This window comes from Oncorhynchus gorbuscha, linkage group LG12 (assembly GCF_021184085.1).
Source record: "Oncorhynchus gorbuscha isolate QuinsamMale2020 ecotype Even-year linkage group LG12, OgorEven_v1.0, whole genome shotgun sequence".
NCBI classification, from domain to species: Eukaryota; Metazoa; Chordata; class Actinopteri; order Salmoniformes; family Salmonidae; genus Oncorhynchus; species Oncorhynchus gorbuscha.
In genome coordinates, this window is record NC_060184.1 from 25,840,392 (window position 1) to 25,854,313 (window position 13,922).

The window sequence follows — 13,922 nt, forward strand, 5'->3', positions numbered from 1 at the left end:
GTTCCTCTGCTTCATTATACCAGATGGGCCTTGTCTGAAAAACAAAACAAAAAAACAAACAAAATATGTATCCATAGCTTGTATTATTAACCATTAGGGGCGACATGGTTTCAATTTGAGGAACATTTTTCAAGTTCATGGACGGGGCGGCAGGGTAGCCTAGTGGTTAGAGCATTGGACTAGTAACTGAAAGGTTGCAAGATTGAATCCCCGAGTTGACAAGCTAAACATCTTTCATTTCGCCCCTGAACAAGGCAGTTAACCCACTGTTCCTAAGCCGTCATTGAAAATAAGAATTTGATCTTAATTAACTGACTTGCCTAGTTAAATAAAGGTTTAGAAAAAAGGACAAAAGAAAACCTGTAATAACATCCATAAATCCTATTTCTGTTTGGTCAGGAGACACTAAGATCACTATCTATGGACACACTCAGCAGTCACTGGCTATGGCGTTGGTAATGCTTACGGCTTTCTTCGAAGTGTTTTCGCTCCGGGTATTTGGTGATATGTCCTGCAGCTGTCCAAGCAGACCGTTGCTCCGGAGTCACTGCCTGGAGCGACTTGAAGTCGCAGGTGTTTTGCAAATGACAGTCAAAATGTCTCTTCTCTGCTCTTTCCCAAAACTTACTGTCAATCTCTACTCGACACCACGTTTCTCGTAGCATGTTTAATTCGAACAGGGCACCCTCTTTATATTTTGACATGTTTGATAGGCTTTACAACACCACAATAGCAAGCAGCAGCCAAATGACGTGGGCGTAATGAGCGCGTTGTTGTCTTTAGCCGCGCCGCGGTTTCCATGGATCTGGAAACCTGAGAATTTCGCGCAACAATGCAAACTGTGACTACGTGGAAGTGTAGTGATGTAGGCCTACGTGTGCCAGTGCATCTTGAAACGTATTTAATCGTTGTAAATCTGAGGACGAATTGAAGATCCGCATTTTCAAAAACATAATGAATAAAAGTGTAAATTCACCTCCCATCTACAAATGTAAGGTCTACAATTAGCAGAGAACATTGATTTGTTAGGTCTATGTCATTGAGGTGGATGATTTTATTACACATTTTATGCATAGATTGTCTCAATCGTTAGTTTTTTCAGTGCGAGTATCCTACTGTACAGTATATGCTAGGCAGGTATATTAGGTTAACCTAAGATTAGGATTAGGGAGAGATAATGAGACCATGTGTCACTAATGAACACATACACCTTTGAACAACCTCAATTATATTAAGGAAATTATCCAGTTTATTTGAATGCATAAAGAGGCCGGTGAGCACTTCTTCCAATCACATGTCCCGGACTGGGTGGGGATAATAACCGCCATAGCCTTCCAAATCAGGTATTTTGATTGGTCGGAGTCATCATACGAAGGCCTCTATATTTGAGTTGTCTGATGTAAATGCGCCCTGCCTTACAGTACTCTCCACTCCCATGCACTGAACAAAAGCGGCACGGGCATACTAGGCTACAGCAGGACTATGCGAAAGAAGGCGTTTATGAGAGCGAATACAGATAGATAGCCTACAATATTTTAGAATGACTTATTCATAAAACGGTGTGAATAGTTGTATTATCTACTAACTGAATGTTGGATCTGCCCTATTTTGTGTAAACGTGCTTCCTGACTTTAGGGTATAGGCTATAGCGATAGGCGACGTTGGCGCAGCATCATGGTGTCTGGCGAGTTGGTACAGGAGCATCTGCGACGTGACAACGCACCTGACGAAATAGACATCTCATGCAAGCGCTCAGTGCATAACGGGGCAGTCCCAATAGGGGACCAGTACACCGATCTAACGAATGGATCGGCACATCTGACAGAACTGGACTCGAAGGCTTTGGAACAAGAGATCCTTCCAGATGAGAAGCAGGCTATGCTTCCTGGAGAGGAAACATGTATCGAAACGAAACTCTATTGGAGAAGATTCTCCGTTTTAGCTGTTTTCAGCTTTTACTCCCTCGTCAACGCATTTCAATGGATCCAGTACAGCATCATCACCAACATTTTTACCCACTTCTACAATGTATCCAGCGACAAGATCGACTGGCTGTCAATTGTATACATGGTCGCGTATGTGCCTTTGATCTTCCCGGCAACATGGTTACTGGATAAAAAAGGACTGAAACTGACAGCCCTTATGGGCGCGGGTTTGAACTGCGTCGGTGCGTGGGTGAAATGCGCCAGCGTCCGGCCAGATCTGTTCGGTGTGACAATGACCGGACAGATAATATGTTCTATAGCCCAAGTCTTCATCCTCGGGCTGCCCTCTAAGATTGCATCAGTGTGGTTTGGCCCGAAGGAGGTGTCTACTGCATGTGCCACTGCCGTGCTGGGTAACCAGGTGCGTGTGTGTTGAGTCATGATATGGGTGGCATCTATTGAATCCTTTAGCCTAATCATATTGTAAACTGTAGGCCCTGCATGCTTATGATGTACATGTTTATGCTGCTGTGTAAAAATAACCATTTATTTCTGTATTTTGATGGAATATGTGACATTGATGCATTTGCCTGATCCCCTTCTAGCTGGGCACTGCCATTGGCTTCCTGCTTCCACCTGTCCTGGTCCCCAACACTGTGGAAGACCTAGAGCTGATGGGACACAACATCAGCGTTATGTTTTATTGGACAGCTGTAGTCTCCACTGCTCTCTTCATCTTGACTGTAATTGGTAAGTAAGTTGACACCCAGCCTCATCATGCCATCTGGAATAGTGTTGTGCAGAAATGGATCCGATGGATAGCACATCATTTAGTCCAGGGCTCTCCAACCCTGTTCCTGGAGAGCTACCGTCCTGTGGGTTTTCATTCCAAATAATTAGCTGGTTGATAAGCTAGTTACAGCTGGGGTTGGAGCAAAAATCTACAGGAGGGTAGCTCTCCAGGAACAGGGTTGGAGAGCCCTGATTTAGTCACTGTAGAAACTAACTCCGTAGGTCCAGATGACTGCATTTACAATGCCTTCAGAGAGTATTCATACCCCTTGACTTATTCCACGTCTCTGATGATTCGTTGAAAAGCGGCGAGACAAAAGTACAAAGGTCTTTTATAGCCAAGATCCACCCCCTAGTCGACATATCAAACCACAGATGTTTTAAATGGGTCACAGGGTGAGCCAGATAGAATTTGCTATAAATTAGCATTCATCTTGGTCCCTCAGACGAGGTTCCAATCTCGTTCCTGGTACTTCATAGCACAAAAACACCAACTCATCCAATGGCATAAATCAATTGTCAACTCCATATACTTCCATCTCAAGTAAAACCCCTTCTTGACCCCACTCCTGGGCAAGCTCACTGAGGGGAGTGAGCCTCTAGAGTCATACACTAACCCAGGATAAGTGCAATATCAGAGGTGACATACAATGGTTCCAGACACTACCACACACATCCCCCAATGCCAAACGAGGGAGTGACTGGTGCACAGACATTGTGGAGACAAGTAATTTGTTCCCCATTAATCACACCATCCCTTCACATGGTTTAATAATAGGTAAAGACACATTCACATATGAAGACAATGTTCCCTCCTGTCCTCCTCCATTTCTGATATTCTGCATAGCACCAAGGACATGTAAAAGACAAGCCTGACCTCTCCCCTCTCTGGGCCCCAGGTGACTGAGCCCCAGCTGAGGGAAGAAATGCAACTGCCAACACCAGAGTCCGAAGGGATACATTCTAACAACAAGTATATCACATCAGTATATTATGCAGATAAGACATCTTAATTATCTATGTTACACAACTAATTCTGATTCTTCCGCCACACAACCTATTGCTCGATCTCCCGGACGACGTTACTAGCCTTTTCCCTGCCTGTACTGTTGCCTTTTTGGACCCCCTGTGTTTGACCTTCTGCCTACCCCTGGACCCAGCCACCTGCCTCCTCCTGTGGTCCTTTTATTCATTTCTAAAATGTTCTACATACAAAATTACACTTTCACATTATGGGGTATTGTGTGTAGAACAGTGACACAAAAATATAAATGTAATCCATTTAAATTCAGACTGTAACACAACAAAATGTGGAAAAATTCAAGGGGTGTGAATACTTTCTGAAGGCACTGTAGATGTTCTATAGGCTACACATTCCATACAACTATGCAAATATACCACAGTAAATCTAACCCAGTATCACAGATTATTGTGAAATAGACACAAATTACTTATTGGACATTTTTGACAGGCACAAGAAAATGTGTAATTTTCTGTGTGCAGTACAACATGTTGTAACCAGTGAATTTCAATCACAGATAAAGACAGTAGGTTACTTAAGACAGAAATGATAGGAAGGAGGTTGGTCATTGAGGATGGGTGGGCATATAATGCGAACGTCTAGCAACGTCTAGCCGAGCTATAACGTTAGCCGTCTAGTTAACGTTAGCCACCTAGCTAGCCTAGCTAAAGTTAGCCACAATAAATTGGAATTGGTTTAATGTACACGAATGCATTATGAAAAAAAGAAATACACACAAAATGCACTGTGAAGAAAATTGTGTAATACACACAAAGTGTGACTGTCACGAATTTCGAGTAAGTAATTTGTGTTTATTTCACAATAAGCTGTGATAGTGTTTTGCAAAATCAGGAATGAGTCATTGCAGTCATAAGCTACTGAGTGCATTTGAAGCAAGAAACAAACAGTTCGCCATTATGTTGTAAAGCTGTAAATACAGCGTGTTAGTGTTGACTATGTCTTTTCTCTCCTAGTCATGAAAGACAGACCCTCACTACCTCCCAGCCAAGCTCAGGCAGTCCTACCTGACTGTGCTCCTGAAGACTACTCCTACAGACAGTCCATAATAAACCTGTTCAAGAACAAACCTTTCATCCTACTGCTCATCAGTTATGGTGAGACACCAGACTCATCATAATCTTACCTTATTTAGCTCCTTATGTTGTTACTACACTTACTATAACCATGTTATTACCACTGTAACATAAAGCTACCTTAAAGTGATGGTGGAACACCTGACTAATTGCCAGATTTTTAAAAAGACTGTCTAGCATCATCATTGAGAGACGCTTCTCATTTATGTAACTGACATATTTATAACCGGAAAGCATCCTGTAGCCACAAAGGAAATGGTTTCCTATCAGATTGTAAAGAATTTATTGAAATGATAATTATGAAGTAAAATAGTTCTGATAGCCCATTGTGTCTACATGACAAGGTAGTGAACAGTAGGGTGTCATTCAGGACATTTCAAATGCAAGCCTCTTATTTTATTTTCCATGCCATGTTTTAATGACCTTTCGGACATCAGCTTCTCGTTCTCTTGAATGCTCTGATGGTAAACAGTCACTCATGCAATGTCTCTATTATTTATGTATTGTTCAGGGGTGGACTGGAACCAGAAATCTGCCTTGGCATTTCTAACACACCCGTCCATTTTATTCCTTCAGGCCCCCATTATTAGCCAGATAATGATACTTTTGTGCAAAAATAATGTAAGCTGGACAGGCCCACTTGGCTAAAAATGGACCAGACCATCTGGCATTTTCCTGAAGTACCATATGGCCAGAACGGGCCTGGTTATGTTCAAAAATGATAAACGTCAAGGGCATCAAGATAAAGCAGTGTGTTTTCCCTGAGGGCAGGCATGGCTCACTGATATGATGTTGTTGTTCTGTAGGTTCTTCATGACTGGTTACCTGCCGCTTGGCTTTGAATTTGGGGTTGAAATTACGTATCCTGAATCGGAAGGGACATCTTCTGGTCTTCTTAATGCATTTGCACAGGTAAGCGTCAGACACATGATCATCTAAACAATCATGAATATTTTTATTGTTCGTGGAACCATGCTCGACTGCCTCCAGTGATATTTTCAGGCAAATACTATTGGGTTTTCCCGTGCACCACAGCATGTGTCCTCCCCTCAACAGTGTATTATGTAATATTTGCCTACCCCCACAAAGTCTGCATACTACATTTACTTTCTATTCTAGCTCTTCATAAAATGATTTAGCTTCTTTGCCAAGTGGGCGTCTGAGAAGTTTTTTGTTTGGTGATCTGTTTTCTTAGTCACTATAAATTTGTATATACGCTCTTCGGCTGTTCACATAGAAAAACCCTTTTAACAACCCTTTTTTGTTCCAGGTACAACTCTTTTGGGTTTCGTGTAGAACCTTTTCCACAGAAGGTTCTACATGTAACCCAAAATAGTTGTACTTGGGACCAAAAATGGTTCTCCTATTGGGACAGCTGAAGAATCATTTTGGAACTTTTTTTTCTAAGAGTGTACCCTTGAGGCACTACAGGTGTATAGTGTGTTGCTCACCTCCTATGTCTCCTTCCTCCCTCAGATCTTTGGGATTATTTTCACATTGATCCAGGGAAGACTAACAACAGACTACAACCCCCTGGCTGGGAACCTGTTCCTCTGTGTCTGGATCTTCCTGGGCATCTTTCTCACAGGTTGGTTTGCTCTCTGATCTGTTCTGATCTGTTCTGTGGAGTGTGGGGGTCTTCCATATGATCCACTTTCTGCTATGAAAACTGATACAGGCTGATAAAATACAATGCAATACTATGTAGGCTACACCACAATGTTGTATGTTATCTTTTTTGATGAGGCTCTCTTAATTACTTTCACTTGTTTATTTCAGCCTTAATAAAATCAGAACTGAAAAGAAACAACGTCAATATGGGCATGAACCACAGAAATCTTCAAGCAGTAAGTCCCATTCTGTCCATTTACCTCAGAGAGATTTTCTATTTTCCTTGTATCTCATGAGATCCCTAACATCAAGGGCCGGGCAAACCTCAAAAGACAGAAAAGTCCTGCTGTGTCTCAGCCACTGACCTCTCTGCTGGGATCATCTAATGTGAATGTTTATCATGTCGAGAGCTGCGTGCTGAGCAAAGCAAATGAATCCTTTAATACATTTGTTTTCCATGGATTTTTTGGAATAGTCTTCAGGCAGTCACTAGACAAAAGATGTATAGAAGATGTATAGTAGTAGTCATGTTGCATATCTATTGAAAAGATGTATAGTTTTATAGTTCCCAGGAGCATTGCTGACGTCAGTATAGGGCATCTGAAAAGTTGTGCTGTAGGATGTTGTTATGGGATACTAGAATACCATTTGGCACTGTGATTATGTACCCCACTATGTTGGTTTAATATACAGCTATTGGCTTATAACATTGTTACAACTAGTTACTTCAGTGATGAGAAGACTCTTTGTCTCATGAAAGGAGAATAGAATACTTTAATTAAAGATATATTTCTCTCTGCTGTCTTAGGTCCCTACCGAGTGCCCTTCAGACAAGCCAACCAATGGCGTCAAGATGGAAACTTCAGTCAGCTTTTCCCACGAGACCTCACTTTAATCCAAAAAGGACAGGGGGGTCAGGTCACTCAACACTACTGAACATTTCAGAGGCCTACAACACATTCAACAACATTTCCTGAGGTTACTTGAAATCTCCTTTTCTTTGGATTGTAAACTGTAATGTGTTATAATGTTTGTACTGTAGTGGTTTTAGCCAAGCCATGATTTGTTTATACATAGGTAAACTATAAGCACCTAAATACACCTTTTAACTTCCAATAGTCCTCTCCTGGTATCGAGTACAGTATATACATATGAGATGAGTGTGTAGACAAAGTAAACAAAGTGGCATAGTTAAAGTGGCTAGTGATACATGTGTTACATAAGGATGCAGTCGATGATGTAGAGTACAGTATATACATATGCATATGAGATTAATAATGTAGGGTAAGTAACATTATATAAGGTAGCATTGTTTAAAGTGGCTAGTGATATATTTATATAATTTCCCATCAATTCCCATTATTAAAATGGCTGGAGTTGGGTCAGTGTCAATGACAGTGTGTTGGCAGCAGCCACTCAGTGTTAGTGGTGGCTGTTTAACAGTCTGATGGCCTTGAGATAGAAGCTGTTTTTCAGTCTCTCGGTCCCAGCTTTGATGCACCTGTACTGACCTCGCCTTCTGGATGATAGCGGGGTGAACAGGCAGTGGTTCGGGTGGTTGATGTCCTTGATGATCTTTATGGCCTTCCTGTAACAACGGGTGGTGTAGGTGTCCTGGAGGGCAGGTAGTTTGCCCCCGGTGATGCGTTGTGCAGTCCTCACTACCCTCTGGAGAGCCTTACGGTTGAGGGCGGAGCAGTTGCCGTACCAGGCGGTGATACAGCCCGCCAGGATGCTCTCGATTGTGCATCTGTAGAAGTTTGTGAGTGCTTTTGGTGACAAGCCGAATTTCTTCAGCCTCCTGAGGTTGAATAGGCGCTGCTGCGCCTTCTTCACGACGCTGTCAGTGTGAGTGGACCAATTCAGTTTGTCTGTGATGTGTATGCCGAGGAACTTAAAACTAGCTACCCTCTCCACTACTGTTCCATCGATGTGGATAGGGGGTGTTCCCTCTGCTGTTTCCTGAAGTCCACAATCATCTCCTTAGTTTTGTTGACGTTGAGTGTGAGGTTATTTTCCTGACACCACACTCCGAGGGCCCTCACCTCCTCCCTGTAGGCCGTCTCGTCGTTGTTGGTAATCAAGCCTACCACTGTTGTGTCGTCCGCAAACTTGATGATTGAGTTGGAGGCGTGCGTGGCCACGCAGTCGTGGGTGAACAGGGAGTACAGGAGAGGGCTCAGAATGCACCCTTGTGGGGCCCCCGTGTTGAGGATCAGCGGGGAGGAGATGTTGTTGCCTACCCTCACCACCTGGGGGCGGCCCGTCAGGAAGTCCAGTACCCAGTTGCACAGGGCGGGGTTGAGACCCAGGGTCTCGAGCTTGATGACGAGCTTGGAGGGTACTATGGTGTTGAATGCCGAGCTGTAGTCGATGAACAGCATTCTCACATAGGTATTCCTCTTGTCCAGGTGGGTTAGGGCAGTGTGCAGTGTGGTTGAGATTGCATCGTCTGTGGACCTATTTGGGCGGTAAGCAAATTGGAGTGTTGTTCTCCTCGCTCCTACCTGGGCTCGAACCAGGAACACATCGACAACAGCCACCCTCGAAGCAGCGTTACCCATGCAGAGCAAGGGGAACAACCACTCCTAAGTCTCAGAGCGAGTGACATTTGAAACGCTATTAGTGCGCACCCCGCTAACTAGCTAGCCATTTCACATCAGTTACACCGGCCTAATCTCGGGAGTTGATAGGCTTGAAGTCATAAACAGCTGCTGGCAAACGTACGAAAGTGCTGTTTGATTGAATGCTTACGAGCTTGCTGCTGCCTACCATTGCTCAGCCAGACTGCTTTATCAAATCATAGACTTAATTATAACATATTAACAGACAGAAATATGAGCTTCAGGTCATTAATATGGTCGAATCCGGAAACTATCATCTCGAAAACAAGACGTTTATTTTTTCAGTGAAATACGGAACTGTTCTGTATTTTATCTAACGGGTGGCATCCATAAGTCTAAATATTCCTGTTACATTGCACAACCTTCAAATCAAATTTATTTATATAGCCCTTCGTACATCAGCTGATATCTCAAAGTGCTGTACAGAAACCCGGCCTAAAACCCCAAACAGCAAGCAATGCAGATGTAGAAGCACGGTGGCTAGGGAAAACTCCCTAGAAAGGCCAAAACCTAGGAAGAAACCTAGAGAGGAACCAGGCTATGTGGGGTGGCCAGTCCTCTTCTGGCTGTGCTGGGTGGAGATTATAACAAAACATGGCCAAGATGTTCAAATGTTCATAAATGACCAGCATGGTCAAATAATAATAATCACAGGCAGAACAGTTGAAACTGGAGCAGCAGCACAGCCAGGTGGACTGGGGACAGCAAAGAGTCATCATGTCTGGTAGTCCTGAGGCATGGTCCTAGGGCTCAGGTCCTCCAAGAAAGAGAGAGAGAATTAGAGAGAGCATACTTAAATTCAAACAGGACACCGGATAGGACAGGAGAAGTACTCCAGATATAACAAACTGACCCTAGCCCCCCGACACATAAACTACTGCAGCATAAATACTGGAGGCTGAGACAGGAGGAGTCAGGAGACACTGTGGTCCCATCCGATGACACCCCCTGACAGGGCCAAACAGGAAGGATATAACCCCACCCACTTTGCCAAAGCACAGCCCCCACACCACTAGAGGGATATCTTCAACCACCAACTTACCATCCTGAGACAAGGCCAAGTATAGCCCACAAAGATCTCTGCCACGACACAACCCAAGGGGGGGGCGCCAACCCAGACAGGAAGGCCACGTCAGTGACTCAACCCACTCAAGTGACGCACCCCTCCTAGGGACGGTATGAAAGAGCCCTAGTAAGCCAGTGACTCAGCCCCTGTAATAGGGTTAGAGGCAGAGAATCCCAGTGGAAAGAGGGGAACCGGCCAGGTAGAGACAGCAAGGGCGGTTCGTTGCTCCAGAGCCTTTCCGTTCACCTTCACACTCCTGGGCCAGACTACACTCAATCATATGACCCACATATGACCCAGTAAAGACTTAAAGGTTGAGACCGAGTTTGCGTGTCTCACATGGGTAGGCAGACCATTCCATAAAAATGGAGCTCTATAAGAGAAAGCCCTGCCTCCAGCTGTTTGCTTAGAAATTCTAGGGACAATTAGGAGGCCTACTTCTTGTGACCGTAGCGTACGTGTAGGTATGTACGGCAGGACCAAATCAGAGAGATAGGTAGGAGCAAGCCCATGTAAGGCTTTGTAGGTTAGCAGTAAAACCTTGAAATCATCCCTTGCCTTGACAGGAAGCCAGTGTAGGGAGGCTAGCACTGGAGTAATATGATCACATTTTTTGGTTCTGGTCAGGATTCTAGCAGCTGTATTTAGCACTAACTGAAGTTTATTTAGTGCTTTATCCGGGTAGCCGGAAATGTTATGACATAATTATGGAAAATTCTGGCAAATTAGGCTGCCCAAACTGTTGCATATACACTGACTCTGCGTGCAATGAACGCAAGAGAAGTGACACAATTTCACCTGGTTAATGTTGCCTGCTAACCTGGATTTATTTTAGCTAAATATGCAGTTTTAAAAATATATACTTCAGTGTATTGATTTTAAGAAAGGCATTGATGTTCATTGTTCGGTACACATTGGAGCAACGATACGCACCGCACCGATTATATGCAACGCAGGACACGCTAGATAAACTAGTAATATCATCAACCATGTGTAGTTAACTAGTGATTATGATTGATTGATTGTTTTTTATAAGATATGTTTAATGCTAGCTACCAATTTACCTTGGCTTACTGCATTCGCGTAACAGGCAGTCTCCTCATGGAGTGCAATGTAATCAGGTGGTTAGAGCGTTGGACTAGTTAACTGTAAGGTGGCAAGATTGAATCCCCTGACAAGGTAAAAATCTGTCGTTCTGCCCCTGAACGAGACTGTTAACCCGCCGTTCCTAGGCCGTCATTGAAAATAGGAATGTGTTCTTAACTGACTTGCCTAGTTAAATAACAATTAAATAAGGTCTAAAATAAAAAATAAAACAATCGGCCAAATCTGTATTTTTGGACATGTTATGAAAACTCTAGTATATACTGTACTGTAGGCCTACTCATAGAATTGTATGGAAAAGCCAGTTATCACTTCTCTAGTCCTATGCAGCAGGTCTGTCTGGCCCCGCATCATGCTTACTCTTATGTAAACACACGTGTCATATCCTGTTGTAAAAACTGTGAAATGGTATGACTTCTGTAAAGCAAAAGGATTAGGTTTATTAAGCCTGAGCTCAGACTTGCTAAACTAAAAGTGCACGCTGCAACAATAACTTCTTAAATCACTAACAATTCACCCTGCCGGCTAATACCCTTAATGATATATATCCTTCGCAAGAGCTTTGGAAGGAATGCATGTCTGGCAGAAGCATTCTTTCACAAAGTTAATTTGGTGGAGAGAGAGGCAGGTTTTAGGACTAAGTCAACCATGTCTCCCAGTCAGTAACAGCACAGAGTAAGCTAGTGGGGACAGGGTGTTCTAGCTGGACATTCCCAGAATGTGTTTTGTTTGGGATTGACTGTTGGCCTGGACTGGGAAAGCTTTGACTAACCGCCCACTGTTCAACTGGTTTCCATCAAGCTGCCCAGTGCCCATCTCAGATTTGTGCTGAGGGGCAATTCCATGATAATGGAATTACGCTGAGACTCTGATTTTTTTCACCAAAAAGAAACCATTGATTTCAAATTTTCACAAACCATAAAACTCTATACACACAATGACTACTTTTAATCATTTCCACTGAACCTTTTAATTAAAAAAAATACAGGAAGAACTGTGTACATACAATGTTTTGTAACAGAATCAAACTGAGGGAGGGTTACCTTAATTCTGTTACCAAACTTTGCATCTGCAAAATGTTTCCAGTAATTTATTTATGTACTGTCTAAATTGTTCAAAGTAGTAATTGTGCATAGAGTTACATGGTTTGTTAAAGATTGAAATCAATGGTTTTTGTTTAGCATACATTCAGTCAATAGATAATCAATGCAATGATAATGTTTTTCTATTGCCCCTCTTCCTTTAAACAGTCTCTTTTTCTTCTTTTGATTGCAGATTGGTCTTGACTACACACCTTGGTATGCCCCCACCTCTCAGAGAGAGAGGAACAGCTGACTGTTTTCACCAAGCAATTACAAATATCCAAGGATCTGGATTTGCCAGTGTGAGTTTATCGTGGATAGCCTTGGTGCATAGTACTGTGTGTGCTAGGAGAGACGTTACATTCATGTAATCAGACTGCGAGCAACTGCAACAAGCCATGTCCTTGGCAGGGACAAGAACAGGCTTTGCATGGAATGTCTCACTATAACTGGATATTAAGGATTATTATTATTTGTTACCACTATATTTCTCCTGACTCTTTCTTGTTGTGTGCATTTCCTCTTTGACGCAGGAACATCCATTCCCGATCAGCTGCAAAGGTCACCATAGCTACTCTGAAAGAACAGGGTGGGTGTCTTAAAATCAGGATTACATAAGAGGACAGCCTCATTGCTGAAGTGACTCATTTTTCATTTTTAGGAGGCTTTAACTATTTTGGCTATCCTATCAGGTATCACTTGTGCTTTGCTGCACAACTTTGCAGGGAAACCATCAGTGGCCATGGAAGGAGTGCAGGCAGGGTACTTCTTCTCCTTCCCTCCAGCTGTCTGTAGGAATGACCAGGTGAGCGATACAGTTGTTCATTAACCTGGTGTCATTCAGTAATCTCTCAGTACATTTTCTATAGGTATTGTGGAGTCACCAACAGTACTGTATGTCCTCATTGTTATGGGAATCCCTTATCTTTTCTATAGAAATACCTTATATTTTCTAACACCTTGATCATTGAACAAGCTTGTCTCAAGTTGTTCTTTTAAAGACTGGTGTAAAGCTTCTTTTACTGGGCCAGAAATGCTTACTATGCATTTCTGCAAAAAAAAACTCTGAAACGGCCATATGGCGTGATAAAACCAGACATGATTTGTGGCGGTTGCTGTTGAGTCCCCTCATAATGACTGTGTTATTACTGTGTTATAACAGAAGGCCAAGCTGATCAAACAGATTCCATTAGAACACATCTGTCTGGAGACAGACTCTCCTGCCTTGGGACCAGAAAAACATGTGGGTCATCATTTGGAATGCATCATTATGCAAAGCAGCAACCTGATAGTTTTGTATAAGTGTTCTTATTCTAACGTCTCCCCTCTGCAGGTAAGGAATGAACCCAAGAACATTTCACTGGTCTGTGAGTACATTGCTCATGTCAAAGGAATCACACCTCAAATGGTAATTCATGCCACTACAGATAATGCCCTCAGACTGTTCCCCAAAATTAAGAGACTTGAGTGACGCGTTTTGTAATTAAATTCATGTTGTGTTATCTCATGCTGTGTCTCTGAAAATGAAATGGAATTGTGAAATAAAATGCTCAGTCAACAGGTGTTTTTGCATATGTGATGGACACTTCTATATATCATTTAA

General features: G+C 42.9%; 2 protein-coding genes across 2 annotated transcripts; both read left to right on the forward strand.

The window, feature by feature from the left end:
- Window positions 1–246: 246 nt before the first annotated feature.
- On the forward strand, window positions 247–7,564 carry LOC123990349 (feline leukemia virus subgroup C receptor-related protein 1-like). The gene is made up of 7 exons (XM_046290926.1): window positions 247–2,346; window positions 2,531–2,675; window positions 4,713–4,853; window positions 5,599–5,744; window positions 6,309–6,420; window positions 6,612–6,679; window positions 7,252–7,564. Exons 1-7 carry the CDS (start codon window positions 1,675–1,677, stop codon window positions 7,336–7,338), a joined length of 1,371 nt encoding a protein of 456 aa, XP_046146882.1. The 5' UTR covers window positions 247–1,674; the 3' UTR covers window positions 7,339–7,564.
- Window positions 7,565–12,535: 4,971 nt separating this feature from the next.
- Window positions 12,536–13,801, forward strand: LOC123991626 (putative deoxyribonuclease tatdn3). The gene is made up of 5 exons (XM_046293255.1): window positions 12,536–12,621; window positions 12,853–12,908; window positions 13,012–13,124; window positions 13,482–13,562; window positions 13,653–13,801. The coding sequence occupies exons 3-5, from the start codon at window positions 13,062–13,064 to the stop codon at window positions 13,788–13,790; spliced, it is 282 nt and encodes a 93-aa protein (XP_046149211.1). The 5' UTR covers window positions 12,536–12,621; window positions 12,853–12,908; window positions 13,012–13,061; the 3' UTR covers window positions 13,791–13,801.
- Window positions 13,802–13,922: the final 121 nt, after the last annotated feature.

Excerpts from the sequence above, each read along its gene's own strand:
- LOC123990349 (XM_046290926.1), top strand. The coding sequence starts at position 1,675 with ATGGTGTCTGGCGAGTTGGTACAGGAGCATCTGCGACGTGACAACGCA. Across the intron at positions 5,745-6,308 it reads TTCTTAATGCATTTGCACAG|ATCTTTGGGATTATTTTCAC; the intron begins GTAAGCGTCAGA and ends TTCCTCCCTCAG. Across the intron at positions 6,421-6,611 it reads CCTGGGCATCTTTCTCACAG|CCTTAATAAAATCAGAACTG; the intron begins GTTGGTTTGCTC and ends TGTTTATTTCAG.
- LOC123991626 (XM_046293255.1), top strand. The coding sequence starts at position 13,062 with ATGGAAGGAGTGCAGGCAGGGTACTTCTTCTCCTTCCCTCCAGCTGTC. Across the intron at positions 13,125-13,481 it reads CTGTCTGTAGGAATGACCAG|AAGGCCAAGCTGATCAAACA; the intron begins GTGAGCGATACA and ends GTGTTATAACAG. Across the intron at positions 13,563-13,652 it reads CCTTGGGACCAGAAAAACAT|GTAAGGAATGAACCCAAGAA; the intron begins GTGGGTCATCAT and ends TCCCCTCTGCAG.